Source organism: Neltuma alba, unplaced genomic scaffold (assembly GCF_004799145.2).
Source record: "Neltuma alba isolate B1F8T4 unplaced genomic scaffold, ASM479914v2 tig00006862_pilon, whole genome shotgun sequence".
NCBI lineage: Eukaryota > Viridiplantae > Streptophyta > Magnoliopsida > Fabales > Fabaceae > Neltuma > Neltuma alba.
Window position 1 is genome coordinate 100,732 of NW_021634600.1, and position 26,722 is coordinate 127,453.

The window sequence follows — 26,722 nt, forward strand, 5'->3', positions numbered from 1 at the left end:
TTTTTATGGTGAAAAGATCTTCCTCTGCGTACAAGAGTGCAAAACCTTCCGCCGAAGAAAACAAAGTCAAAAGCCTTATAAAACGATAAATAATTCTGCCGGAGGGGCTGCCCACCTTCCTAAGCCCAACATTTCTGTTAACTCTAGAGATTAAAGAATAAAATTCGGCCCAAAAAATTTAAGGAAAGTTATTTATACAATATAACTATATAAGGAAGATTACTACCAACCAACCAAGATTGGATCTAGCCAAAACAAAAAAAACTGGTCACCTAGCCCCTAACAATATGGCAAATTAAAATTTGAATATATATTTAGTGTCCTACAGTGTCTCGAATAAGATTGTCTCCAATAAGATGATACTTATGTTTAAATTAAAAAAAAAAAGGAAGATTATTTTGAACTAAAATAATTAAATTTAAAATAATAAAAATCATAATTATTCTTCATGACAAAATATATTTTGCAAAATATTTCATAAAAATGAACAATAACTTCATTCTTTAAAAATAATTATTACACTTTTCAAAATACCTTAATTCTAACTTTTTTTTAATACTTAACATCCTAAACACTACCTACATATAAGGGCTAATTTGTAGTGCAATTACTTTCATATTCAGGGCTGGAGATAGTATCTTTATACAACATTTTTTTGACCCAAGTCCAGTGAATTTCGCTCTTCATTATAAGAATGTCCTTCTAAGGTAGCACATATTCTGCCATGTAAAGACTGAACAACATAAATTATATGTAAAGCATCCATTGACAGCAGTTCTTTCATTATCCCAAACAAGGACATGAGGGACAACTTGATAGACCCCATGGGCAGCGAGATATTTAGATGCATGACATCCTTTTTCAATTTTTTTTAGTAAGTATAGGTATTATCCCAAACATTGATTCACCAACGGACTAGTCTCTTCAATTAAAGCTCATGTAATGCTTTTTTTTTTAGATATGAGCATAATTTGTTTACAGTGTCTCGTAGATGATGAAGGCAAACGATAGACCCTTCCAACCAACTAGATTGGGTTGGAGATTCATTTGCTGCACAGAATTCTCTTATGAGAAATTTGTAAAGATAGAGGTACTGTTTGCCATGCGAAAAAAATACAGTGGGATTTCAATAAACAGAATTTTATTACTCACTAAAACTAATAGATTACATAATCCTTGTACACACACACTTGCTTCCACCGAACACAACCCACACTCACATCCACTAAACAGACACGTGTTATAAATCACACATATATACTTGTCCGGCTGCGCTATTCTGGATTTTCTTTACCTTATGGTAAATCATTAAATCATCCCACCATTCATCGTCATGCATTTGCTTCTCCATTGCTCTAGAAATTTCTTATTCTTACTACCATTACAACTTCTAGTTATTAACGAAGAAGGGTGTAGCTGGCAAAAAAAATAAAATAAAGAAGGGTGTAGAACATATGAAATAAATCTAGGGAAGATATCCAGTACAAGGAAGAAGAATCTAGAAAGTGGGGAGGGGTGGGCCGAGAGAGTCGATGTTATCTGAACATTCTCAACATATGAAGAAAAAACAATTATTCAGGTTCAGGTGTAAAATGAAATTAAAAAAATCACAGCAAATGCTAATTACATAACATAAAAAAGCCCATTAGATTGAGAATCATACCTCTAATGCAACTCGTCCATGCAAACTGCAAAGCACTTACGCTTCATTACATCAAAAACACTATTTCTCGGGTACTACCACAATCAACATCCATGCAGCAAGTCATGTCTCGGAGGATTTACCTGACCTGGGAAGAGATTTTTCAGAAGGAAACCATTTCATAGTTGACAAACCATAACATGCAGTAGTAGTTGAATGATGACTCATAAATTACTTAATGGTGAAGTCTCAATGTATCTTATCTAAAGCTATTTAGCGGACTTTTTTAACTGCAGTAACATCAGTTCAGGATGGTAAATAAGCGTATGTAGAAATTTAATATGGTACACACATCTACACGAGGAGTTTCGCGAGCTGCATAATTGGTAACAAACAATAAGGATATACACATGGGGGGAGCTAGAAATAGCTTGGAAAGCCAAGGTTTCCTCCACGTGTCTCCATGCGATATCATGTGTCAAGTTGAAGCCTCTGCTTCCAAGCGTATTTTCTTGGCACCTTTCTCTTCACCTTGGTTGCTGGTAGTTCCAACCCTGTTTTCCTTGGCTTCCATTGAACATCTCTTGTAAGGTTTAAACCCTGTCCGACTAGTCTTCAGCTTTCCTTGCCCAAGCCCTATGGTTAGCAGTACCTCTTCCTCATCATGTTTTTTGACGAATGACAGGTTGTTGTCCACTCCTCTACAGTCAGAACCGCATTTCTTGATGTTTTCTATTTTATCATCGATGTTACGCATGCTATCCTCAGTGTTGTCCGTCTGATGATCCTGATTTGTCAGGTCATGGGGAGGAGAAAAGCTCTGTGGCAACACCTCCCTGGAGAAAAGCGCCTGAAAGGCCAGCTTCCCCTGATAATAACAGTGCTATGAGAATGGAAAGTGACAAATGAATTTATTACGTTAAAACTTCATGGGGGAAAGAAATCACAGTACCTCTTCGGAGACCTCCTTCCAAGGATCAGGAAGGCTGCTAGCACTTCTAGCACGGCGATTTCTGGAGTCAATAGCTAAATGGTTTGCATCAGGTTCTATGTTTTCCTCTTTTCCTTTCTCATCCTTCTCTAATGCATCTGTCTCTACCTCGCTGCTCGAGGTGGTATTGGAACCACATGAGGAACGGTCAACCTGTTTTCTGCCTTTCATTTTGTTAGAATCAAGGTGCTCGGTATTTGCTTCATTTTTCTCATTACCGGTAGCTTTTGATGAAGTATTCATCTTAGCTTCTCCACTTTCCTCTGGCTCCGATGAAGAAATAGCTGGTGACTTGGAAGCTGAATGTTGAGCTTGCAGAGCATCTGTATATTCTGGATCCTGACCTTGCAGAGGACCCTGGAGAGTAGCTTCACCACCTTGCTCTGTTTTGGCTGCTGGTATTTCACCATTATCCATTGATGGAACTGCTGCAGCTGATAGAGGAGGGCAAGGAAAAGCAGAATGGAAGGGGGCACACAAAGGAAGAAATCCATGGGCTGCCCACCATGCAGTTGCAGCAGCAACAGTAGCAGCTGCAATAGCTGCTATACTTGGAGGAGAGCCAATTTGCCTTGATGGAAAGGCTCCTTGCAAGCACGCTGGAGAATCTGCAGAAGCTTCTATATTCGCATAGGGCCAAAATGTAGCAGCAAAACTTGCTGCGGCATGTGCTGCAGGGTTTTGAAGCAGGGTGGAGACAATAAGACTTGAAAATGTGGAGGACATTTGAAGAAATGATTGGTAATGTTCTTGATTCTGGAGAATTTGCGGGAATGGAGGAGGATAAGCGGGAAATGATTGATGAATTGAAGATTGTGCTGAGTTATTTTGACTTTCACTCGCATTTGACGCAGATGCATTTGTGAAAATATCAGGTTGCCTGTTAACCCCACCCATGGGCTGAAATATAGATTCTGGAAACAACATATCCTGGGACGGATTTTGAGTACCTGTTCCAAGTTTCCCATCTAGAACGTGCACAGGGACATGTCTTGGGTAGTTTTGATTTCCTTGCATCCCTTCCATTGTGAAAGCACAATTGAGATCATCTGTTTTCTTACTCTGAACCAATTTTGCATGTGAAGCATCAGAATCCTCCATCTTAGAAGCTTTTTTTGTGCCATTACTCTGTTCTGTGCGTTTCCCTTCAGCACCTATCTCCAACTTCTGATTTTCTTTTAGTTCAGCAGTGACAAAAGATTCATCCGTTTCATCCCGACTAAACAATTCTTTTGCTGAAGGTATGAACTCCCTTAACGTGCATGGATTTCTCATTGGCACTGACATTGAACTCTTGTCTGCTGATGTAACAAAGGAACAGGGTGCCTCCTGGAAAATGGCAAACGCTTTAGAATAGTTCTGGTCCTTATTTTCTTTTACAGTGGTTTGACTAACATCTACTGTAATTTTCTAATAAAACAGGAATGATCGGTTATTGCGCTGAAAGGTAAAATCATAAGTTGTGAAAGAGTAAAATGAAATATTAACCTCTGAAAGTGGTTCCTTCTCCAAGTCCAGTGCTTGTTTACTATGTGAAGATGAAACTGACACAAGTTTTCCATCCTTTCCCCCACCATGTGATGTTTGGGCACCAGCACTAGTCTTCCGAGGATAAGGATTGCTAGGTTTTCTTTTGGGTCGTGGTGGAGGTATGTCTATGTCAATTGATTGTCCAACTGGAACACCTTTTACAAGGGCCTCTTTCTCCAACTGAAAGTTAAAATAAATAGTAACATTACTCTCAGCAAATGAAATTTCAATGGCACTAATTGGATCATTTGTGCATTGGCTGTTATGTGTAATTTAAATGACTCCTTTTTGAACTTATTTTGAATTATAAACACTCAGACTGGCACCGACATTTTAATGCATTCTTTAGCTTAATGAACGATCAACCAGGTATATGGTTTTCAATCAAAAACTAAGTTACATGAAAGTCAACAGAAAGAAAACATTTTGAAACCTTCTCCACTCAAGTTTGGAAAAAATCACCTGATTTGTAGTCAAGGATTATCCATATGGAGTTGGAGGGCTGAAAACTGAGTTGTTTAATGAAAAAAGCTGAACAACAATGTTGTTGTAGGCTACAATGAGTGGGAAGCTATTGCCGTCAAGTTATTAAAGCCAGAAGCTACATTGAATAGTCACTATAAAACAGTAGAGGTCAAAGAACAGTCCCCAGAACTTCATCTTTCAGAACCATATGATCTAATATGGTCTGCAGAAACTGCTTGCCACTGTTGAGACAGCATAGACATGGCTAAGAGATTTGACAGGAATCTGACTTGTACACAATTTTGTGCATCTCAGAAAGTAACAAAAATATGTACTGAATCTTGCTTTTTTCACAGAAACTATTATTGCAAGTTTAAGAACTTACTCAGTTCTATGATCAGGGAAAAAAATTATCTTACCACCCCAATTCTCTTATAGTACTTTTCATGCCAAGTTGTTAGGAATTCGTATTTTCTTTGTGCTTTAAGCTAAAAAGGTCTTCATGCAAAGCAACATGTCAATGATATATATACATACACAGACACACCATTCGTAGACATTCTAAAATCTTAAACCTTCCAGATAGTCAATTGTAAAGTGTATTTAATAACATCCCATAGCCAAGATGAATTGCTATAGAAATACTATGCCCTTTTGATGTTCCTTATAGCATTTCAATCTGATGCATCCTTCTCTCACATGCAAACTGTAAGACCAATATAGAAATTAACTACCTAAAAGACTGGTTTGGCGAGCCCTGCAATCAACTCATCACAATTTATTTTATTTCTATCATCTTCATTCAGCCATTTCTCTTTTATGTAACCCACTACTGCATACTTTCTTTTGGTAAAGGTCTGATTCTATATCGCAGAAAGAGTGAACCATCAGCAAGTTCCTCCCTTCTAAACTCCAATACATCCCTGATTCAATCAACTCATGAAAGTTTATCCCTTTCCCCTACATTTTGTCCTTATAAACATGCAACATTGACTTTTTTTGGGGGGGGAGTTAAAATGACAAGTATAAGTTGACAAAAAGCACCAAAATAGGCGCACTTCACTTAATATATAAGATGAATTCCGAACAGTCAGCTCAGTGTGTTCTTTCAGGCAGCACAATCAAAGACAGTACTCAGAAATTAGAAATTTTACCCACACCAGAATCTCATAATTCTAATGCGACTCAAGCCTCATACTTGAAAGCACATTTCACAACATTATATTTTTTATACTTGATTAATTCCTTCAGACATTTTTAACATAATGACTTTCAATAAAAATAATTAACAAAGATTCCTCTTTTGAAGACGGATTTCATAGACCCTAGATTTGATGTATTTCTACCATTGATTATTACCACGACTTTATCAATCAATGCAGTAAAAAAGTTAATAAAGATTCCTCTTTTGTGGATGCATTTCGCAGATTCTAGACTTGATATATCTCTACTATTGTATTACATCAACTGTATTTGATCAATGCCAGCAACAAATTATACTGATAAATGGAAGTTTTAAGTAATTTAAAATGTGCTTTACTTTCAATTCACTCCTCTCTGAAGCAATGAAAAAATCCACAAGTCCTTCAATGACTTAATTTATTTGGTCACGAAAAAATCTCAACTGTTTAAATCAATCATGATTTTTAATGATAGAAGTGATAGAGGAAAGTTGCATGTTAGCTGGAGCCCATCACCCAAAGAGACTAACTGGCCTCTTCTTTTAGCAGCACAACAGCTGGTTTAAATGTTTTTCATAAATCACAAGTCAACCCATCAGAATCATAACTTATTGATTAGGCTGAGCTCACCCATAAAAATTTCTATTAGGTTGTTCGCATATTAAGTCCTTTTGACCTCGTGTAAGATCAACCATGGTTGCATTAAGAGTTGCAAGGGCACATCATGAGAGTATACACAAGACTCTATTTTTTTTTAAGTTTAGGCAAATTGGGTCTTGAAAGTTTATCAGAACTAGGACATGCCTTCAGGCTCAAAGAGTACTTACAAAAGTACTTACTGATTGCCCACCAATAAAGCTTTCATATCAGATTTGAATTCACAACCATGTGAATTATGAGCCAATACCAACTAGACCAACCTTTGTAGGCACATACACAGGCCTCTAAGCTCAACAATATTCTGGTAAAAGTGGCTCTAAAATTTTTTCCTACTTATTGTAGTTTTGCCATATAGTAATACTCCACAGATCCTAGATTGCATTTATACTAGCACCATCAAACAAAAAATGGGGGACTGGTTTGAGCAAGCAATCGAATAGAATGCTTGGCCAAACCAGCCATAACCCGCCCCCCAACTGACATAACTGACAATAAGCTCTTCTACATTCTTTTTCCATGAATAAATTTCAGTCTCTGTCAGCATGGAGAATGAAAGGGAACATCAATTTATTTGCTCCCAAATTCTTAATAACAGAAGCCTTCTTGGCGTTCAAATTTCAGCAATACTGAAATTACTTCCTTGAATCCTTTCATGCCCTTCTGTATGCTTCAATGCTGCCAAAGCAATCTTAATTTAGTATTATGATTAATCCTATTATTTTAATATCAACTAAGGTTACTTGCAGCAAGAGGGGATGGGATTATGAACTCAGGGCCCACTCTAAAAGGAGATGACGATGAACTGAATGAATGAAGTTCTTTGCTTGCGCTTTCTGCTTCTTTTAAGTCAATATTTGTTTCTAAACATCTTGATCACAGTTGTGGATTCCATTGAAGCATTCGACCTTCACTTTTTTCAGAATTTAAGATGTCTAAATAAGCGTTGATTTTTAACCTTAGATTCATCACCAATTCTACATAGTGAAGGCCTTAATCAAAACGCATAAACCATATACAAAAAATGTAAGGCCTGGGACTGAGAGCTATTGTTATACAAGCTAATTAGGTGAAGCCCACTTTAGTATTCTCAGTAGTTGACTTGTTGGTTGCATGTAAAAATTGCAGCATGAATAAGAATCTCAGTCTACTAACAAATCAGTCTGCTTAACAAGTTCTCCAATTCAGGCACTCAAACTTTTGTTTGTTTCAATTACTAATCAGAATCCTTATCACAATCAAGCAGAAAGGTAATTAGAGCCGAGCTTCTTTGTCTAAGCCAATACATACACATATAGATGAGTCTGTGCTGTTTTCTTTCTCATTGTATTCAATAACAATAAGATCTGATTTTAAGAGGGCGTAGGATTGACTAAAGGCTACTGAGACAATTCCGTTACTCTTCATTTGACAGGTTTCTCTTCCATTAGCAGTCGTTTTGGTACTGGAATGTGATCACATCACAGCTAGTGAACAATCCTTAAACTCCTTAATTAGACTTCAATATATTCAACTTAGTCCTGCTTCCTAGCATGCCAGCATCCAAGTCTCCAAACTCCAACCATCCTTTGTGGTTCCAATGACTATCTTTCATGACCATAAGTCACTATTCAAACCATATGACTCGGGAGTCTCAAACATTTGGAAGATATCCAAAATCACCTCTACTGCACACGACTGACATCTATTACACCTATAAATGATGGCATTACACTTGGAAAAAGATTTTAATGAAGCCCCAAAGGTGATTCTTGTAGCTCTACAAGAATATATCTGAGTAACTGACCATTTTAAATCATATATACTGAATTATTACAATAAATCCCATAGCTGCCAAAAACTCACAGACGAAACTATCTATATGCTTCTATCCCTGATCTGAACGACATGAGATTTCAACATCACCATGGACATGTTCTAGAACTAAAACCCTATAATCCTCCTTACACCAAAACCATATCACCGGACAGACTGTGTAGTTTGATGGTTTCAGAGCTAGCAAAAAAATCTCATTTCATTACTTAACCAGTATAAAATCAAAGATATCAGCATCTATCAACGAGATCCTAGCGTAAAATATTAATCTTCACAAGAGAAGGACAGGTTTTTAATTAATATATAGTACCACCAAATGATTCTTAATTACGACTATTCTGATGATATATGTAAAATTGGCAGCTTTGATTCGTATATTGTCATCTGAATCATAATAGCAATGATGTAGACTAGGACAAGAGAAAACAAGGGGAAATGAATGTTCTTCAAATTACTACTGAGATATATTCATATGTAAAGATTGAAAACCCTCTGACAGATACTAAGCCTTGCATAGGTGACTAAAACAACCCTTATCCCATTAGCATGGGTAGTCACTCGTCAGTAATCCAATTTTAGTAATCAAGAAATCATATTTCAAATAGGAGAAAGAGAATCCTAATTCAGCTATTTATAAAATATTTCTAAGACCCAATAGCCTAAACCCTTATTTCCCCGAAATTCATAATTAAAATCCAACATCCAAAATTACACATATACCAAAACATAATACGATAGTTACAAATAAATTTTATTCGTCTGTCTTCATAACTAACACCAAAATATAAAAATAAAATAAAAAGTTGCCAACAGATAGTTATTCACATGTTTGAACATAAATTTGATCAATTTTAAAATTTAACAAACCACTATTATAATCGTTCAACATTTATTTCTCTATTTCTTTCTGTTTTCTTAGCCGCATTTATCAAGATCAACAGATATAACGTTCTCAGTCTGTTGCTTTGAAGTATCATCATCTGGCAATCTAGATAGCACCTTTAACAAGTTTTAGACTCTAAGGAAGATTCAAGGTTTTACTTTAGAAGTGCCATTGTCTCCACTGGAATTAAACTTCAACGATACAGATAATCATTTTGTTAGAATTATTTATATCTGAATTTTGAGATTTCCCTGTAGGTTCAAGTCTGCCAATCCACACGCGTTTTATTTTCAGAGCAGCCCAATTTCCATTGGATAAAGAGAATCAAACATTATGTGCCAATGAAAAATAACTCGCCAGAAAATGAAGATAAAGCGTAAGATTAGCAAAGGAACCAAAACTTTTAACATATTAGCCAAGATGAGAAGGTACGCATTGACCTTTGAAAAGAACTTCTGTGCATGGCTCCTGATTTGCACAGCAGTCTTTGTTCCTATATGCTCTGCACAGCAAGAAGTATAACACAAAAAAGGGAGGAAGGGGGGAGAAAATTTAAATTAAGAGTTAATAAAGAAAGATATAAGTTCCTGACAGAAAATTTCAAAGGAACAAATCAGCATAACATATAACCGACAATTCTAATCAAATAAACAAACAAAAGGATAAATATGCACACTTTTACCTTCTATGCGCTGCCATGCTCTTCCGTAGAGCTTTAGAGCTTCTAGGAACTTATTGTGCTCCTCCTCTGTCCATCGTTCTCTTTGCTTTGTGATTGTATATGGTTTTCTTGTCTGCAGTTGCCAGCCACCTACTTAGACAGTATCAAAATTTTCTAATCCACTAGCAGCAAATTATTGCAGCTTCCGAATATATTAAATTCGCTCCATCTATTAGAATTGTCAATAACTATTTATCCCAATTAATGTATATTTCTAAATAACCTTACCTTAACGACCACTTCTTCTCCAGACGAGTATGCGTCCATTACAGGACCTGTGCAGCTGGCGCTGCTTCAGATCTTCCCTGACGAGCAGTGGATAAAAGGAACACCTCCTTCCTTTTCTTGTGACATGGAACACAGTAAATAGTAAAGCCGTAGTGAACGTGATAAGAAACTGATAAGGCGATGCTACTGCAAAACAGACAAAGGAAGAAGAATGGGTAGAGATCCGTCTCTGTTTCGTATCAGAAGCAATAAGCATTCCAGTTCACAAGCACTCAGGAAAAAGATACATATTATGTAAATAATCAGAAAATATTAAAATTTTAAGAATCCACCGCAATAAGAAGACGCTTGTCCGAAAGAATAAAAGAAAGTTCCTTAATCAGAATCCTCACCAAAACGAACTCGGGAGCGCCAAAACCTTTAAAAGCCGGAAAAAAAGAGGTAAAACATAATTAGTATCCAACAACTATCTTTGTCCTCACTTCATAATACTGTCACCGTGAATACTCATACGGTGACTAAGAATATTAGCCCTCATGTTTGGTTGCCGAGAAAATGTAATCACAAAGCAACTAAAAATAAATCAGTAAAAATTTGAATACAACTCTACTCATCCGGAAGAACCCTTCTCCTCAGTTGAATTGAGTAAATGATATATTTCTGTTCTGAATCCAGATTATAGTGAACAATAAGGAGTAATTTGTTAAAACAAAATGGTTATGTAGCTTCTTTCTCGGGAACCAAAAGAGAGGGAGGTAAAAAAGGCGAATGAAGGAGGACAAAGAGGGAAAATAAGAGAAAAGGGAAAGTTACCTTTAAATAGAGCCATGGTGATTAAGAGGAGTAGGGGCCGGGTGATGAGTACGATCATACAAAAGAATTCAGCCGGACAATAGCCGGAGTCCGGAGAACCATTTCCGGCAATGGCGAATCAGAATCTGAGGGCGACTTCAGATCGGAGGAAAATAGCAGAAGCAGGATCAGAAGAAGCAGAAGAGGAATTGTAAGCATAAGAGCTAAAGCACACCAGAAACCGGAAACGAAGACCAGACCAAAGAGGCAAACAAGCAGCTTCTGAGAGTGCGGAGAAATCTCAGCCACTATAATTTCTCGTGGATTTATTTTTATTTTTTGTTGTCATAAATATTAGGGGCTGTTCTTCGTTGGGGCTACCAAGGTTCCTAAGATGTTGCCAGGTGGCGACAATTTAGTGGCTGGTGATGGCGACGCCTACCTTTGCACTTTTCCCTTATTTATTTTCCTGCACTTTCTTTTTTAAATTTAACAATTATTTTTTATTTATTTTCTCTTCAAATCTCATCCACAAACTCGGCGAACGAGGGTTAGAGTCCGTAAAAGCGTCGCCAGCTGTGAGGGAGGTGGGGCCCCTGACTACGTGGCGAAAAGGCACCGCCTGTGTCCGGTCATTTTGCGGACGCAGCCTGGTAGTTAGTGACTTAGTGGTCTAAGACTTAGCTACCTAGGCAAGTGGCACTTGGGAGACCGGCACGTAGCGTTATGTTTGAAGGTAATTGGCGCTCCGCACTGCTTTTTCATTGCGTGTCCCTGTTTTGCCATATAATTTATACTCCCTCCGTTCCTTATTATAAGAGACGAATAACCGAATTACGTTGATAAAAAAAACAGTTTAAATTAGTTAAGAACAATTAATATGTAAAAAGTATAATTTTTTTTTCTAAAAATGCCCTCATTAATAAGGAGAGAGAGTATGAGAGAGAACAATAGTAAATTCTTAAAAGAAAGAGAAGTGGGAAGGAGAGAGAGTGTGAGTTGGAGATAATAAATATGGATAAAATAGGAAATCAACAAAAAAAAGTAGAGATGACTTTTAAGTGTCTCTTATATTTAGAAACATGCTATAAGCATCAAATGTCTCTTATAATAAGGAACGGAGGGAGTAGTATTCTCGGACGACCTATTTTGTCATATAATTATTAAATTGATTTTAATTCTAAATATAATATTTATTTTTTATATTTATTAATTTTTTTAAATTATTTCTATGATACTTCCTCAACCACAATCAAGTAAAAAAAGAGATAAAAAATATTAAGGAAGATAATTATGGTGTTTTAGAAAAAAGCATGTCATATTTCTTATAATTAAATAGTTTACCTAACTTTTTTAATCTAATCAAATTCATTAAATAGGTCTTATATTAAGGACCGAACTTATCCTAATTATAAAATTCCATTTGTAAACCTCATTTATAGTGTATAAATAAGGTTTTATAATTACGATAAGAAGTAGTACTATTTTTTAAATTATAAAAAATTATTTAAAATAAAAAAATACTTTAGCTCAATATTACTATATACCCCTCTTCCTCCTCCTGTCTTTATAATGTGAGGCCCAATTGAGTAGATGTTGATTTTATGTATAATGTAAAATACATTTTACATGTTTATCAGTTTTTTTTCAAATTAATTTTATTAATGTTTTTTAACTATAATCAAATAGGAAGAGAAAAATTAAAATATTTTAGAAAAATATTATATTAGCTAATTTAACTAATATGTTTAATCTAATTTAAATTAGTTAATTAAGTATTAAGTGATGGACTAGAGAAGTACTACCTCCGGTCCTTAATATAAGACCCCGTTTGACTTTTTATTTGATCCTAATTATAAGACCCCAATCCATTTTGTCTCTCATATTTATGTATTTTTTTCCAAAATAGTCCCTTTAATAATGATAGTTCTAACCAATACACTTAATTAGCAAGGATATTTTAATAATGACAACACTTATTTATTACAAATAACTAACTTAACTTACTTCCTTAATCTCCTCAAATAAGTCAACTGGGTCTTATAATTAGGACCGGAGGTAGTATTATATAGCCATATCAAAAGTAATGATTTATTTGAAAGTTTAAAAATACTCCTCCGGTCCTTAATATAAGACCCATTTAACTAATTTGATTAGATTAAGGAAGTTAGGTAAGTTAGTTAATTATAAGAAAAATGACACATTTTTCCTAAAATACCATAATTATCTTTCTTAATACCCCATCTCCCTCTTCTATTTGATTATGGTTGAGAGAGTATCCATAGGGGTAATTTAGAGAAAATTGATAAATATGAAAAATGGATTTTATATTTAGGACCAAAACCAACACAAGAATTGAATCCTATATTAAGGACCGGAAGAGTAATTGCTTTCCGGCGATTGAAACTATACAATGGTGAGCATTAGGAATCACTTGCTTGGCAAGTGGATTACGAGAGTTTGGACGATTGAACCATCATTGTAGGGAGGCAAATTACTTTGCAAACTAACTGACTCATCAGAGACAAACTGAAAGAAACAAGAAGGCTGTTACATTCGATTCCTGTCCAGTATAATTAAAAATGAGTGATGATTTATGTTACGAGTCGCATGTTCTTAGCTAATCTCATCTCTGCAAGAATTATACTCCTCCCCGGGGGGCGCAGGCTACTCAATTCGCTGGATGCTTGGGCTTTTGTGTGAAGCTGTCGTGTTTCAAGTCTCGAGGAATTGACGAACACATGTTTGTTAGGGAACTAGAATAAGCGCCACGTTTCGGTGTACTCGTACTGTCCTTAGGTTTGGTTGGGTGAGCTTTAAATTAATTATTAGGTCCAGTTGTTGAAACCCACTCTTTCAAGACTTGCTTCCAAACCAACAAGACTGAATGTAGCAGAAGATACTGGTTCCTTGTAATACTGGTTCCTTGTAATATGACAAATCAAAATTCCAATTTTTAATAAAAGAATTAACTGAAATATAATTATCTCTAATAAAAAAATATCAGTACCTCACCAAAAAAAAAAGGTATATGAGATTTCGGACTTTTGCATGCATTTATTGTAAGTACTTATAAAATATTTTTACATAAGCCGATCTTGTATTCAGTAAATTATAATTAAGCAAACTATTTTTGAAGTCTCCTACCATGATTCCAAACAAGCCCTCCACTTCGTTGTCCAGTGCATTTGATGAGGTATGAAATACCACTTGCAGGTGAAAAAGACAAGAGCGTACGGATACTCCATGGAAGCAATTTGCAAGTTGCAACACATCGAAATCGTGTGATAGAGACCATTGGCTTTATATGTGGCTAGGAAAAGCAGAGACACGAGATGAATATTCTGAAGGTCTAATCTCCAAGGCCCAACCCAGGGTCCAGTAGCCCTAGCAGACGGCATATGGGCTTGTATTATTCAATCTCAGAAAAATTGTCTTGTTTGTGAGGCCGATCAGCCACAATAGATTTTTTTTTTTTAAAATTAAAGATCATATATTATTTCCTCACGTCCATGATATGAAGGGTAATTGACTAATTTGACTAGATTAAAAAATTAGTTATATTAGTTATTTATAATAAATATATATTGTATTTTTTTAAAATATCTTTGTTAATTACAAAGACTATTTTGAAAAAAATTAGATAAATATGAATGACAAAATGAATTAGAATCTTATATTTAAAACTAAAATAAAAGTTAAACAAACTCTTATATTAAGTAACAGAAATAGTATTAACATTTTCAGTTGTTAAAATAGCAAACGGCCTGCTTATTCCAATATGAAAGAAAGAGAAAGACACCCAGTGGTCAGTGGCCGAAAGCCCGAAACAGAAAACTTTCACGCCCTTTGAGATTTTACTGAGGATTTCTTTTCAAAGCGTGTTAATGTAGTGTAGTGTTTTGTTTGATTACTGAGGATTTTGTTTCTTGTTAGGAATAGGAATAGAGACACACAAGCAAACAAAACATTACAGTTACACTGAGTACGTAAAACACCGCAAGACGTCTAATTTAGAGAAATGTAGCTCAATTTATATATTTTAATTTAGATTTTTCTTGATATTTAATATGTTTTTAAAATTTTTAACATTATTTATTATCGCTCATTTGTCACTTCCTCTCTCATTTTATTTTTCCACACGCTCTCTTTCATTTTTTTTTTGGTCAGGCATATTTAGAAATAAAAAAATATTTTTACCTGTTTATTAGTTTAAACTAATTTTAACTGATATGTTTGTCAAATTTACCGACCTCTAAAACAGTTTTTATACAGACAATGTTATAAAAAAAAAAAACTTTATGTAGACAAGATTATCTCAGTATGTTCGGTTGGATTCATCGGTCAACAATTCCAGACCCATGGCCAGCTCCAGGGAGCATTGGGTAACAATCGTCGGTGATTTATTATATTCATATTACTAATCTTCAATCATAATTCTTTTTATTTGACGACATAGGGAGAGAAAAAAAAAATCACAGTTTATTCTGTACTGGAACACTTTCAAATAAACATAATCAAGACTAGCAAGTCCTTATAATCTTCTTCCCTGTTGCCAGTTAAAAAATATATATATAAGATTGTAATTGAATCATACATACAAAATGTAGCATAAATCCGTAACTGTTCTATATTTTTACTTATTCTATGTAGTATTACCTTTAGTTATTGATATAAAAACTAGTTAACTAATCTGAGAAAATTAAAAAAAATTATTTAAATTAATTGTTTGTAATAAATAGGTACTGTCTTTCCTAAAATATCCTTATTAATCATGTATATAACCTAAAACTACCATTTGATAAAATACTTAACATGTGCAGCTATTACAATAACTACTTTAAAAAAAATGAATAACTATGATAGACAAAGTGGGTTGAAGTCTTATATTTACTTATTTAGAACCAAATTAAATACTACCTCTGATCATAATTACAAGAGCTAGTTTACTAATTTGAGAAAATTAAGAAAAGAAGTTAAATTAGTCATTTGTAATAAATAAGTGTTATCTTTTCTAAAATATCCTTACTAATCAAGTATGTTGGCTAAAACTATAACTATTAGAAAGACTATCTTGGAAAAAATTGAGTAAATATAATAGACAAAATAGATTGAGGTCTTATATTTAGGATCAACATAAAACTCAAACGGGGTCTTATATTAAGGATCGGGGTAGTATCAAAATAACTCTTATGCTACCTCCAGTCCTTAATAAAAGAGCTAGTTGACTAATTTGAATAGATTAAGAAAATTAGTTAAGTTAGTTATTTGTAATAAATAGGTGTTATCTTTCTTAAAATACCTTACTAACCAAGTGTATTAGCTAGAACTACTATTATTACAAGGACTGCCTTAAAAAAATAGATAAATATGAAAGATAAAATGGATTGAAATCTTATATTTAGAATCAAAATAAAAGTCAAACAAGTTTTTATATTAAAGACTGACGGTAGTATTAACTATAGTGTTGACAAACTGTAAGAGCACCAAACAGCCCTCTTAAAGATTGTGTTTATATAAATTTTTTTGTCTTTTTTAATTTTCACTCATGGTAGTTCCTTACCTACTAAAGAGATAATTAAACACATAAAATCTTTTACTTTTATAAGTATTACATAGTCAGTATATTTTTTTCTTACTCATTCCTACTTTGTTCACTTTTATATTTGTCTCCCTTAATTTATAGGGACAAAATTGAAAATCAGGCATTAAAAATAATACAAGTGACCAATAAAAAGTACCAATATTCCTTCGTATAGGTGACAATTAAAAAGTACTAGAGTAGTATACCAATTTTGTGCTAACTAATACCTAGGTAAAATGACACGAAGGATGGACATATATAGAATAATCGTTAGTTAAACCGAAAATATGCGACTTTGCGTGTCAAGCGCAGAAGCTTTGTCCCAAGATTTCTTTTATTAATTACTATTTCTGGTCTTAATTATAAAAGCTAGTTGGCTAATTTGATGAGATTAAGAAAATAAGTTAAATTAGTTATTTGTAATAAATAGATGTTGTTTTTCTTAAAATATTCTTATTAATCAAGTTTGTTGGCTAGAATTATCATTTTTAGAAGGACTATCTTGAGAAAAAATACATAAATATGAAAGATAAAATGGATCGAGATTTTATAATTAGGATAAAAATAAAAATCAAATAAAATTTTATATTAAAAATCGGAGCCAGTATGTGTACGTGCTTCTAGAAAACGTGTTTAGCATGTTATCACTTCTGGACATCGAGGGTCAAATGATGCCGGCCGATTGCATATGTCTCCTCAGGCAGAAAAGAGATGCCTTTACTTCTTATTGGCTCTTAATTAATTTTTTTAATTTATATGTTAAAGGAACAATTGAGTTTGACGTTATTGTAAAACATGCATTCTTGTGGGAAAGTGCTATCGAATCAAGGCCCATTATTTGTCGAATTTTATGACGATATGCATGGTCAGAAAATATGGGAATCTTTCCCTGTCGATTTTCTTTTTTCGTCGTCTTTAATCTCTGTTATGGTCTTTCCATATTTTTTTTCTTCCCCTGCCCTGCGCGACAAGCTAGTAGAATCAATTATTCCTAAGTGGACGGGCTTTGTTCCGTGTTACATAATAATTTCCTCGCAGCGTGTCAAATTGAAATTCTTCTTCCACTTCAGACTTTTACTAGTAAGCTCTGCAATCTTTTGTCCATTTTCTTTTCTTTTCTTTTTTTTTTTCAAATTTGGAGATAGGATATTAATCAGTGAGAATTTTAATAAACAACCACAGAAGGGACATTCAAAATCACACAAATCAAGCCTGTAAAACATATATTCTCATGGTACCATGTACGTCATGTTATTCCGTGAGTCAGATGTTAAACTAATTAAAAATACTTACATTTAACTCAGAAATGATAAACTATCACTGGCCAACCACCAACACTACTTCTAGTCCTTGATATAAAAAGAAGATAACTAATTTATTTATATTAAAAAATTAATTAAGTTAATTATTTATTAAATAAATGAGTGTTTTGTTTCATAAAATAAATTTATTAATTATGTGCATTAAAATAAAAACCATTTCACATGTATGATCACCATATGAACTGCTAATTTGGAAAGAAATGAATAAATATGAAAACAAAGTGAATTGAGATTTTATATTTAGAACTAAATTAACTTTTTAATTAATTTTTATATTTAGAACGAGAGGTAGTATGTATGTACATAACTGTGCAGCAGATATTTATGTGAATCATGGGGTCACAATTTTAAGGAAAGAAACAAAAATGATGGGAACATTTATGGGATCAAAACGAAGTTGTGCTTTCAAAATGGAACAATTGGACCGTTAATAAAGGGGGAAGAAAGAAAATTCTAATGGCATGCAGATTCGATTAATGGAGACCTAAACTAAGCAATAAAGTCAACTTATTTAGTCAAAGACGTTCAGCTCTGTGCCCACTTTCTTCCTCTCCTACTCCCTGCTTGTTCCTTTTTTTCTCCCACCAGAACCCCACCAATGCTTTTGCTTTTTATACTTCTTCATTACGAGGTTTCTGCTAACTATGCCTCTGAAAGGGGGGAAAAAATCCCAGTAAACCATCGATGTTTTTAAATAGCGTGAGTTCGTCCGTTCATGTGATGTGAAGATTCAAATTGTTCAGTATTTATATGAGGCTTATTACTCTCTTAATTCTAAATATAAAAACTAGTTAAGATATTTATTTTGATTCTAAATATGAGATTTTTAATGTACTTCATTTTTAAGCTACCTATATGAATTGCGTTTGACCAAATAAAATATTAATTAGGTATGTTAAGGGGTTTCATCAATATAAATTCTCATATAAATTATTAAATATAATATTTTAATAAAAATCAACACTTATTTCTGGCAAATAATTAATTTAATTATTTTTTTAATTTCTACAAATTAGCCATTTAACTTATATATTAGGAAGTGAAAGTAGTAGAATTTTTATAGTATAAATAGATCTGAAAATCGAGAGAAATTCATTATCATATATTAATAACAAGACTCAAAATAAGAAGTGGTTTTTATTTTTTTGGCCAACAACAAGTGTTTCTGATTATGTAGAAAATCTAAACAGCCCAATGGAAAATCGTTAAAAATTTGAAGAAGAGAATGAGAATGCGTAGTAGGTGAGCATGAAATAGACAAATAGTAGGGACACAAGGCGTCATTAACGCTCTCAGATGACCTCCCACAAAAATACGTAATAAAGTAAAATATTATTTATTACTCCCTAATTTTATTTTATTTTATTTATTAACAAGGCATCGCTATAAATACATGTCCCCATCTCATCTTCTTCATCCACCCCAACCACACCCTGTAAATCTCTCTTCCTCTTCTCTTTCCAATGGCTCCTTCCTTGAAATCCGACTCCATCCTCACCAATGGCGAATCAAACCACCTCAAACAACCACATGCAGGGCACGTGCAAGAGGACGAAGAAAGCTTCCTCTCCGCCATGCAACTGGTCTCCTCCTCTGTTCTCTCCATGTCTCTGCAAGCCGCCTTCGAGCTCGGCGTCTTCGACGCCATCGCCGGAGCCGGAGAGGGCGCAAGCCTCTCTGCAAAGGACATCGCCTCCGCGGTATCATGCAAGAACCCAGAAGCCCCAACAATGCTCGATCGACTCCTTAGCCTCCTGGCCAGCCATTCCGTGCTTCACTGCTCCGTCGTCGACGATCAACAAGGAACAAAACAGAGGATTTACAGTCTCTCCCCTGTTTCTAAGTACTTCGTGTCGGATGCTAATGGCGTCTCTCTGGGAAATCTCTTGTCCCTGGTCCAAGACAGAGTCTTCCTGGAAAGCTGGTAAGTAACAAAGTTGTGTTCTCTAGGATTATTATAAAATTAGTATTATCTGAATTTTGGGATTAAATCGACAGGAGGGAGCTGAAGGGAGCGATAAAGGAAGGAGGGATAGCATTTAACAGAGTATATGGGATGCATGCGTTTGAGTATCCAAGTAAAGATGGGAGGTTCAACGATGCGTTTAACAAGGGAATGCATGATTCGACAATTCTGATAACGAGCAACATCCTTAAATTCTACAATCGATTTGAGGCATTCGACAGAGTCGTAGATGTTGGGGGTGGTCTTGGCATCAATCTTAACTTGATCACTTCCAAGTATTCTCACATACAGGGCATCAATTTTGACCTTCCGCACGTCATCCAAAATGCCCCTACCTACCCCCGTATGTTTAATATGTTCATCACTATTTTATTATCCATTGATTTCAAGAAAAGAAAATGAAATTTTGTGTGTGTGTGTGTGTGTATTGGAAGATTTTAATTTAACTTATTTAAAATTTTGTGTTGCAGGTGTGCAGCATGTGGGAGGAGACATGTTTGAGAGTGTTCCTCAAGGACAAGCCATTTTTATGAAGGTGAGTTTGAGCTTTTCTCAGGGAACTATATATATATATATATATATATGCGCACACACACACACACACATATATATCCCCTTCTGAATAAATTCTTGTTTTCAACTTTTCATGTTTTAGCTAGTTATCAGACTTGGACAACCCAACCATCTTTATTTCTTTGTCAAATGATTAACTTTAGAAAATTAAAATCAAGCCATAGCTTCACCTCAGCTACCACTAAATGAGGATTAAAATCTTTTTTTCCCCATATAGTTCTTGTCACATTATAGACTTAAACGAAAAAAAATAAAAAAATCACATTATTATCTGCGTCGTATACAAAATCAAGTTAGAATTTGCTTCTATTCATTTTTTATATGAATTTTCTTACTATAATAATAATAAAGCGCGCATGCACGTAATTTAAATAGTCTATTTTTGTGAGATTTATTTTATTTTTTTTAAAAAATAGCAGTTAATTATATTTTATTATACATTATATTCATTGAATAATAATGCAAAAAAAAAAAAAAACCAACTAAACGAATCCAAATGTTCAGTGCATTCTGCCGAACACCAAACTATCTAAATCTGATTTGATTGATCGCATTACGTGCTTAAAGACGAAGACAACCATGAGGTGGGTCCCAGCCCAATAGATTCTTAAATCTGAGGCGTCAATTCAAAGCGAACGGTGAGATGGACGCAACAACTAACACTGTGCTTTATCAGCATCAAACTAGTAATTAGTGAGAATAGACAATGCAAATGAGCCCACAGTACACATACCTTGAAAGTCATTGGCCACGCTTCCGATAATATGGTTCCCAGTCCCACAAAGATTATATTATTTCACCTTTCTGGGAACTGACATAAGTTGACGAAAATTATTACTACATGGAATGTTATATTGCAGTGGATACTGCATGATTGGAGCGATGAACACTGCGTGAAGCTGTTGAAGAATTGCCACAAGGCGATTCCGGAAGATGGAAAAGTGATTATAGTGGACGCCATTCTGCCGGATGAACCAAACACCACTCCTGCTGTCCAAACGGCTCTTCAGGGAGACGTCCTCATGATGACCCAAAACCCTGGAGGCAAAGAACGAACCCAGCAGGAATTCCTGGATTTGGCTGCTCATTCTGGGTTCACTGGGATCCGATTCGTCTGTCGGGTTTGCGGATTCTGGGTCATGGAGTTCTACAAGTGAGAGCGGCTATATATACACATATACATCCTTTTCTGTTTCTTCCTTTTTTCTTGTTCTACAGCGTTTGGGTTGTTTACCTTTAATTTGAATTTTCTTGTGTAACTGAGCAGTGGGTTTCATGAACTAGTATTTGTTACGTTGCTCCAAGAAGTTAATAAACTTGCTATAGTTTAATTACTTGTACTTGTTTCTCAGTTCCTAGTGAAAAAAACCTTAAATTTCATTCGAGTTCACATTTTCTTTATAAAAAAATTGTTTAATTAAGCCTAATTTGACAAGGTCATTATTTGATTAGCCATGAAGAATGAACCAGTCGGCCAAAGTGGGGAACAAATAAATTACTACTTCTTCAGACAACGAAGCCCAACACTTAGTTCTTTTTAATAGAACAAAAGAAAATCATGATTAAAATATAAATTATCTAAACCGTTCAAATAAATGATATAATTGGAAGATAGATGGTGAAAATTGCAATTATCGTTTTTTCTATGGAGCAGAATTATGCATGCTCTAATTGTGCGAATGATATAAATTATTATAGAGTGAGGGGACTAAAATGTAAAATGCACAAAAATAAAAAGTTGCAGCTATTTTTATTATACAAATTACGCACATTATTACAGAAACCTAATTAGGTTGACAAAATGAAGCATAGCTACATTGATCGCAGCAAGCTAACCACATGCATTATTAATTTGGTCGAGTAGAATACAGTTACTTACAAGTCTAGCCGCTGCTCCCAATTATTTCATTATACGTCTCTTTATCTTTTGCAGCAAAGCTTCCCTGCAATTCCGCTCGATAAGTTTAATCATCAGTGACATAATTAGCAGAACGATATTCAAATTAAATATATGCTAAATATGACAATCAAAAGCCAATGCGCATCATATTGAGCCGGATTATGATTAATTATTATTCAAGATAAATCGCGATTACCTGTCCGGCTTGTAAATTAGGTTCTTATATGCAAACCACTGTAAAGAGATAGGGAAGATGAAGTTAGATTTCATGCGACAGGATACCCCAATATTTTTCTTATAAAAAGAATTCCATAGAATAATTTTACTTAAAAGTGATCAGAGAGGGGGGAAAAAAGGAAAGCCGGGCTCTTTTTTTTATTTTATTTTATCATAATTTATCTTGTATTCTAGTTTTATTTTATTTTTAATCCATACCTCTCGTTTCATTTGTGTATATCTTTAAATTTTATTCATGTCTAATTTTGAGACTCTTGACTTTGTCTCAAGTCTTACTTTGATCACTTAATATTTTGAGGAAAAAAAGAGAGTAATTTTTTCAAAATTATTAAGGTGAATGTAAAATATTTACATTTATAGATAGGAGCTAGCTAGGCGTGGAAGCGAAGAATAATGAAGTTAATAATTACGTACCCCAGCGCTGCCAATGCCAACGACCTCAAGAACTCCAGGAATCAAAGGAAGCCTATCAATTGCCTGCAATAATCATATACACACAATTAATAGTTTAATTAATTAATTAATTACTAATTAATCACTCTGGCTTGATTAGAGCTCTTGTGAGAGAACGTACTGAGATGACACCAGTTGAGCCCCACAATGCAACCACACCAGCCGCAGCCACTGTAGTCACCGCGTACTTATCTTCAATCTTCTCCCACTATTCATCCAATTCTTCAACCATATTATATTATATTCTAACCAAATTCCATGCACGTGCCATTATACCTTACGCCACTTACAGTTTCTTGAACAGTCTTGAGAAATTCTGGCGGCTCCGTCGTGGTGGCCACCTCCGTGAAAGCCTCTCCAGTCGCCATAGCCATAACACTCCGAGCAAGTTTGCGACCTGAAACCATGCAACTGCCCACCATGCAGTTGCAGCAGCAACAGTAGCAGCTGCAATAGCTGCCATACTTGGAGGAGAGCCAATTTGCCTTGATGGAAAGGCTCCTTGCGAGCATGCTGGAGAATCTGCAGAAGTTTCTATATTCGCATAGGGCCAAAATGTAGCAGCAAAACTTGCTGGGGCATGTGCAGCAGGGTTTTGGAGCAGGATGGAGACAATAAGACTTGAAAACGTGGACGACATTTGAAGAAATGATTGGTAATGTTCTTGATTCCGGAGAATTTGCGGGAATGGAGGAGGATAAGCGGGAAATGATTGACGAATTGAAGATTGTGCTGAGTTATTTTGACTTTCACTAGCATTTGACGCAGATGCATTTGTGAAAATATCAGGTTGCTTGTTAACCCCACCCATGGGCGGAAATATAGATTCTGGAAACAACATATCCTGGGACGGATTTTGAGTACCTGTTCCAAGTTTCCCATCAAGAACGTGCACCGGGACATGTCTTGGGTATTTTTGATTTCCTTGCATCCCTTCCATCGTGAAAGCACAATTGAGATCATCTGTTTTCTTACTCTGAATCAATTTTGCATGTGAAGCATCAGAATCCTCCATCTTAGAAGCTTGTTTTGTGCCATTACTCTGTTCTGTGTGGATTATGAGCCAATACCAATTAGACTAACCTTTGTTGGCACATACACAGGCCTCTATGCTCAACAGTATTCTGGTAAAAGTGGCTTTAAAATTTTGTAATACTCCACAGATCCTAGATTGGCATTTATACTAACACCATCAAACAAAAATGGGGGACTGGTTTGAGCAAGCAATCGAAGAGAATGCTTGGCCAAACCAGCCAACCCCCCCGCCGGGGGGCATCATGCCACATATTGTCCTGCTTTAACTGACAATAAGCTCTTCTACATTCTTTTTCCATGAATAAACTTCACTCTGTGTCAGCATGGAGAATGAAAGGGAACATTAATTTATTTGCTCCCAAATTCTTAATAACAGAAGCCTTCTTGGCGTTCAAATTTCAGCAATACTGAAATTACTTCCTTGAATCCTTTCATGCCCTTCTGCATGCTTCAATGCTGCCAAAGCAATCTTAATTTAGTATTATGATTAATCCTATTATTTTAATATCGACTAAGGTTACTTGCAGAAAGAGGGGATGGGATTATGAACTCAGGGCCCACTCTAAAAGGAGATGCGGATGAACTGAAAGAATTGACATTCTTTGCTCGCACTTTCTGCTTCTTTTAAATCAACATTTGTTTCTAAACATCTTGATCACAGTTGTGGATTCAATTGAAGCATTCGACCTTCACGTTTTTCAGAATTGAAGATGCCTAAATAAGATTTCAGGCTTTTGCATACGACTGACATCTATTACACATTTACACCCATATAAGATTTCAGGCTTTTGCATCTATTCATCATAAGTAGTTATAGGTACCGTTTGGTATGAAATATTAAAAATAAATGATAGGTATTGGGATTAAGACTGGAAAAATAGTGTTTAGTATGGGAGATTACTTGTTACGTAAGATTAGACAAACCCATATATGCGTGATTGAGGAATACTATGGGGGAAGTGGTATTCCCTAATTTTACATCTATGGATTTGCTTAATCCCATGTAATAAGTAATTACTCATGTTACTTTTTTGATGATTTTTTTTAATTGCAATCTTAGTCCTTATCCTTCATTTTCAATGCTTCATACCAAATAGAACTATAAAGTATTTTCACATAAGTCAATCTCATATTCAGTAAATTACAATTAAAAAATTATTTTTGAAGTCTCCCACTATGATTCCCAACAAGCCCTCCACTTCGTTGTACAGTGCATTTGATGAGGTATGAAATACCACTTGCAGGTGAGAGAGATAAGAGCGGACGGAGACTCCATGGAAGCGATTTGCAAGTTGCAACACATCGAAATCGCATGATATAGACCGTTGGCTTTATACGTGGCTAAGAAAGGCGGGGATATGAGATGAACATTTTGAAGGTCTAATGTCCAAGGCCCAACCCAAGGTCTAGTAGCCCAAGCAGACGGCATATGCGCTTGTATTGTTTTCAATCTCAGAATAATGGTCTTGTTTGTGAGGCCGATCAACCCACAATACAATTTTTTGTTTTATTAAAGACAATATACTGTTAACATTTTTAGTTATTAAAATAGCAAAACAGCCTAATCAGCAAGAGTTAAGTCTAGTAGAAGGAGCTAGTCCTTCATAATGTGGCGAATCAACATTTAAATCCTCACTAAGAGAGGTACTCACATTTAGTATCTGATAGTGCCTCAAATAGGATTGCCTCTAATAGTTACCTATGTTTGGGGGGGGGGGAACGGCCTGCTGATTGCAAAATGTCTCTGTGTGTAAGAAAAAGAAAAAACAACCAGTGGTCAGTGGCCGAAACAGAACTTTCACGCCCTGAGATTTACTGAGGTTTTTTTTTTTTTTAAAGCGGGTTTATGTAGTGTAATGTTTTGTTTAATTACTGAGGATTTTTTTTTTGTTAGGGATAGAAATAGAGACACATAAGTAAACAAAACATTACAGTTACACTACGTAAAACACCGCAAGACGTCTAATTTAGAAAAGTATAGCACATTTTGTAAGTTTTAATTTAGATTTATCTCGATAGTTATTTTTTTAAAAAAAAATTAATTATTTATTATCTTTTATTTGTCACACCCTCTCTCATCTTATTTTTGCTCGTAGGCTCTTTCATTTTTTTTGTAAAGCATATTTAGAAATAAAAATATATTTTTATCTCTTTCTTATTTTAAACTAATTTTAACCGATATGTTTATCAAATTTACCAACCTCAAAAACAGTTTGATTTCAGTGACGATTTTTAACATGCACCCAAACTTTACACATGCAAGATGATCTCATTATGTTCGGTTGGATTCATTGGACAACAATTTCAGACTCATGGCCAGGCGCTAGCTCGCAGGAGCATTGGGTAACCATAAAAGTATTTATTACTCCTCGCTTTTTAATATAGTATTTAATTATTAAGTTAATTTTAGTTCTAAATATAAAATTTATTTTTTATATTTATCAATTTTTTTTAAGTTACTCATATGAATATTCCCTCAACCATACTATTCTGTCCATTATAAGATCTTTTTAACTAAATTACGAGGTTTAAGAAAACAGTTAAAAGCAATTAATATGTAGCAAATACATTTTTTTTCCAAATAAACCCTTATATATAAATAGATAAATGTGAGAGAGTAATAGTGAGATAAATGAAGAAGAAGAATGTATTAAATACATTAAATTAGGGGTAAAATAGACAACACTCATTAAATACTCAGACAAATTTAAATAGGATCTTATAAAAAAGGATAAATTCATTCAAAA

General features: G+C 34.7%; 2 protein-coding genes and 1 pseudogene across 2 annotated transcripts; 1 reads left to right on the forward strand and 2 right to left on the reverse strand.

Moving 5' to 3' along the window:
• Positions 1-1,801: 1,801 nt before the first annotated feature.
• On the reverse strand, positions 1,802-11,009 carry LOC114751303 (protein LHY-like). Its single transcript, XM_028939961.1, has 8 exons — positions 10,927-11,009; positions 10,506-10,531; positions 10,114-10,299; positions 9,847-9,958; positions 9,605-9,666; positions 4,122-4,343; positions 2,595-3,962; positions 1,802-2,510 (listed from the first exon to the last, which is right to left on the reverse strand). The coding sequence occupies exons 3-8, from the start codon at positions 10,150-10,152 to the stop codon at positions 2,121-2,123; spliced, it is 2,193 nt and encodes a 730-aa protein (XP_028795794.1). The 5' UTR covers positions 10,153-10,299; positions 10,506-10,531; positions 10,927-11,009; the 3' UTR covers positions 1,802-2,120.
• Positions 11,010-19,209: 8,200 nt separating this feature from the next.
• LOC114751312 (anthranilate N-methyltransferase-like) lies at positions 19,210-21,684 on the forward strand. Its single transcript, XM_028939978.1, has 4 exons — positions 19,210-19,735; positions 19,810-20,120; positions 20,248-20,312; positions 21,211-21,684. The coding sequence occupies exons 1-4, from the start codon at positions 19,275-19,277 to the stop codon at positions 21,505-21,507; spliced, it is 1,134 nt and encodes a 377-aa protein (XP_028795811.1). The 5' UTR covers positions 19,210-19,274; the 3' UTR covers positions 21,508-21,684.
• A 549-nt stretch (positions 21,685-22,233) lies between these two features.
• LOC114751301 (protein CURVATURE THYLAKOID 1B, chloroplastic-like) lies at positions 22,234-23,580 on the reverse strand (annotated as a pseudogene).
• Between the last annotated feature and the right edge of the window lie 3,142 nt (positions 23,581-26,722).

What these genes read in the sequence shown, in the direction of transcription:
- LOC114751303 (XM_028939961.1), bottom strand. Translation starts at nt 10,152, where the DNA reads ATGGACGCATACTCGTCTGGAGAAGAAGTGGTCGTTAAG. An exon ending in CACAGAAGTTCTTTTCAAAG is followed by an intron (nt 4,344 to 9,604) that starts GTCAATGCGTAC and finishes TTTAACTTTCAG; the next exon opens with TTGGAGAAAGAGGCCCTTGT. An exon ending in AGAAGGAACCACTTTCAGAG is followed by an intron (nt 3,963 to 4,121) that starts GTTAATATTTCA and finishes GCCATTTTCCAG; the next exon opens with GAGGCACCCTGTTCCTTTGT.
- LOC114751312 (XM_028939978.1), top strand. Translation starts at nt 19,275, where the DNA reads ATGGCTCCTTCCTTGAAATCCGACTCCATCCTCACCAATGGCGAATCA. An exon ending in AGAGTCTTCCTGGAAAGCTG is followed by an intron (nt 19,736 to 19,809) that starts GTAAGTAACAAA and finishes TTAAATCGACAG; the next exon opens with GAGGGAGCTGAAGGGAGCGA. An exon ending in GACAAGCCATTTTTATGAAG is followed by an intron (nt 20,313 to 21,210) that starts GTGAGTTTGAGC and finishes GTTATATTGCAG; the next exon opens with TGGATACTGCATGATTGGAG.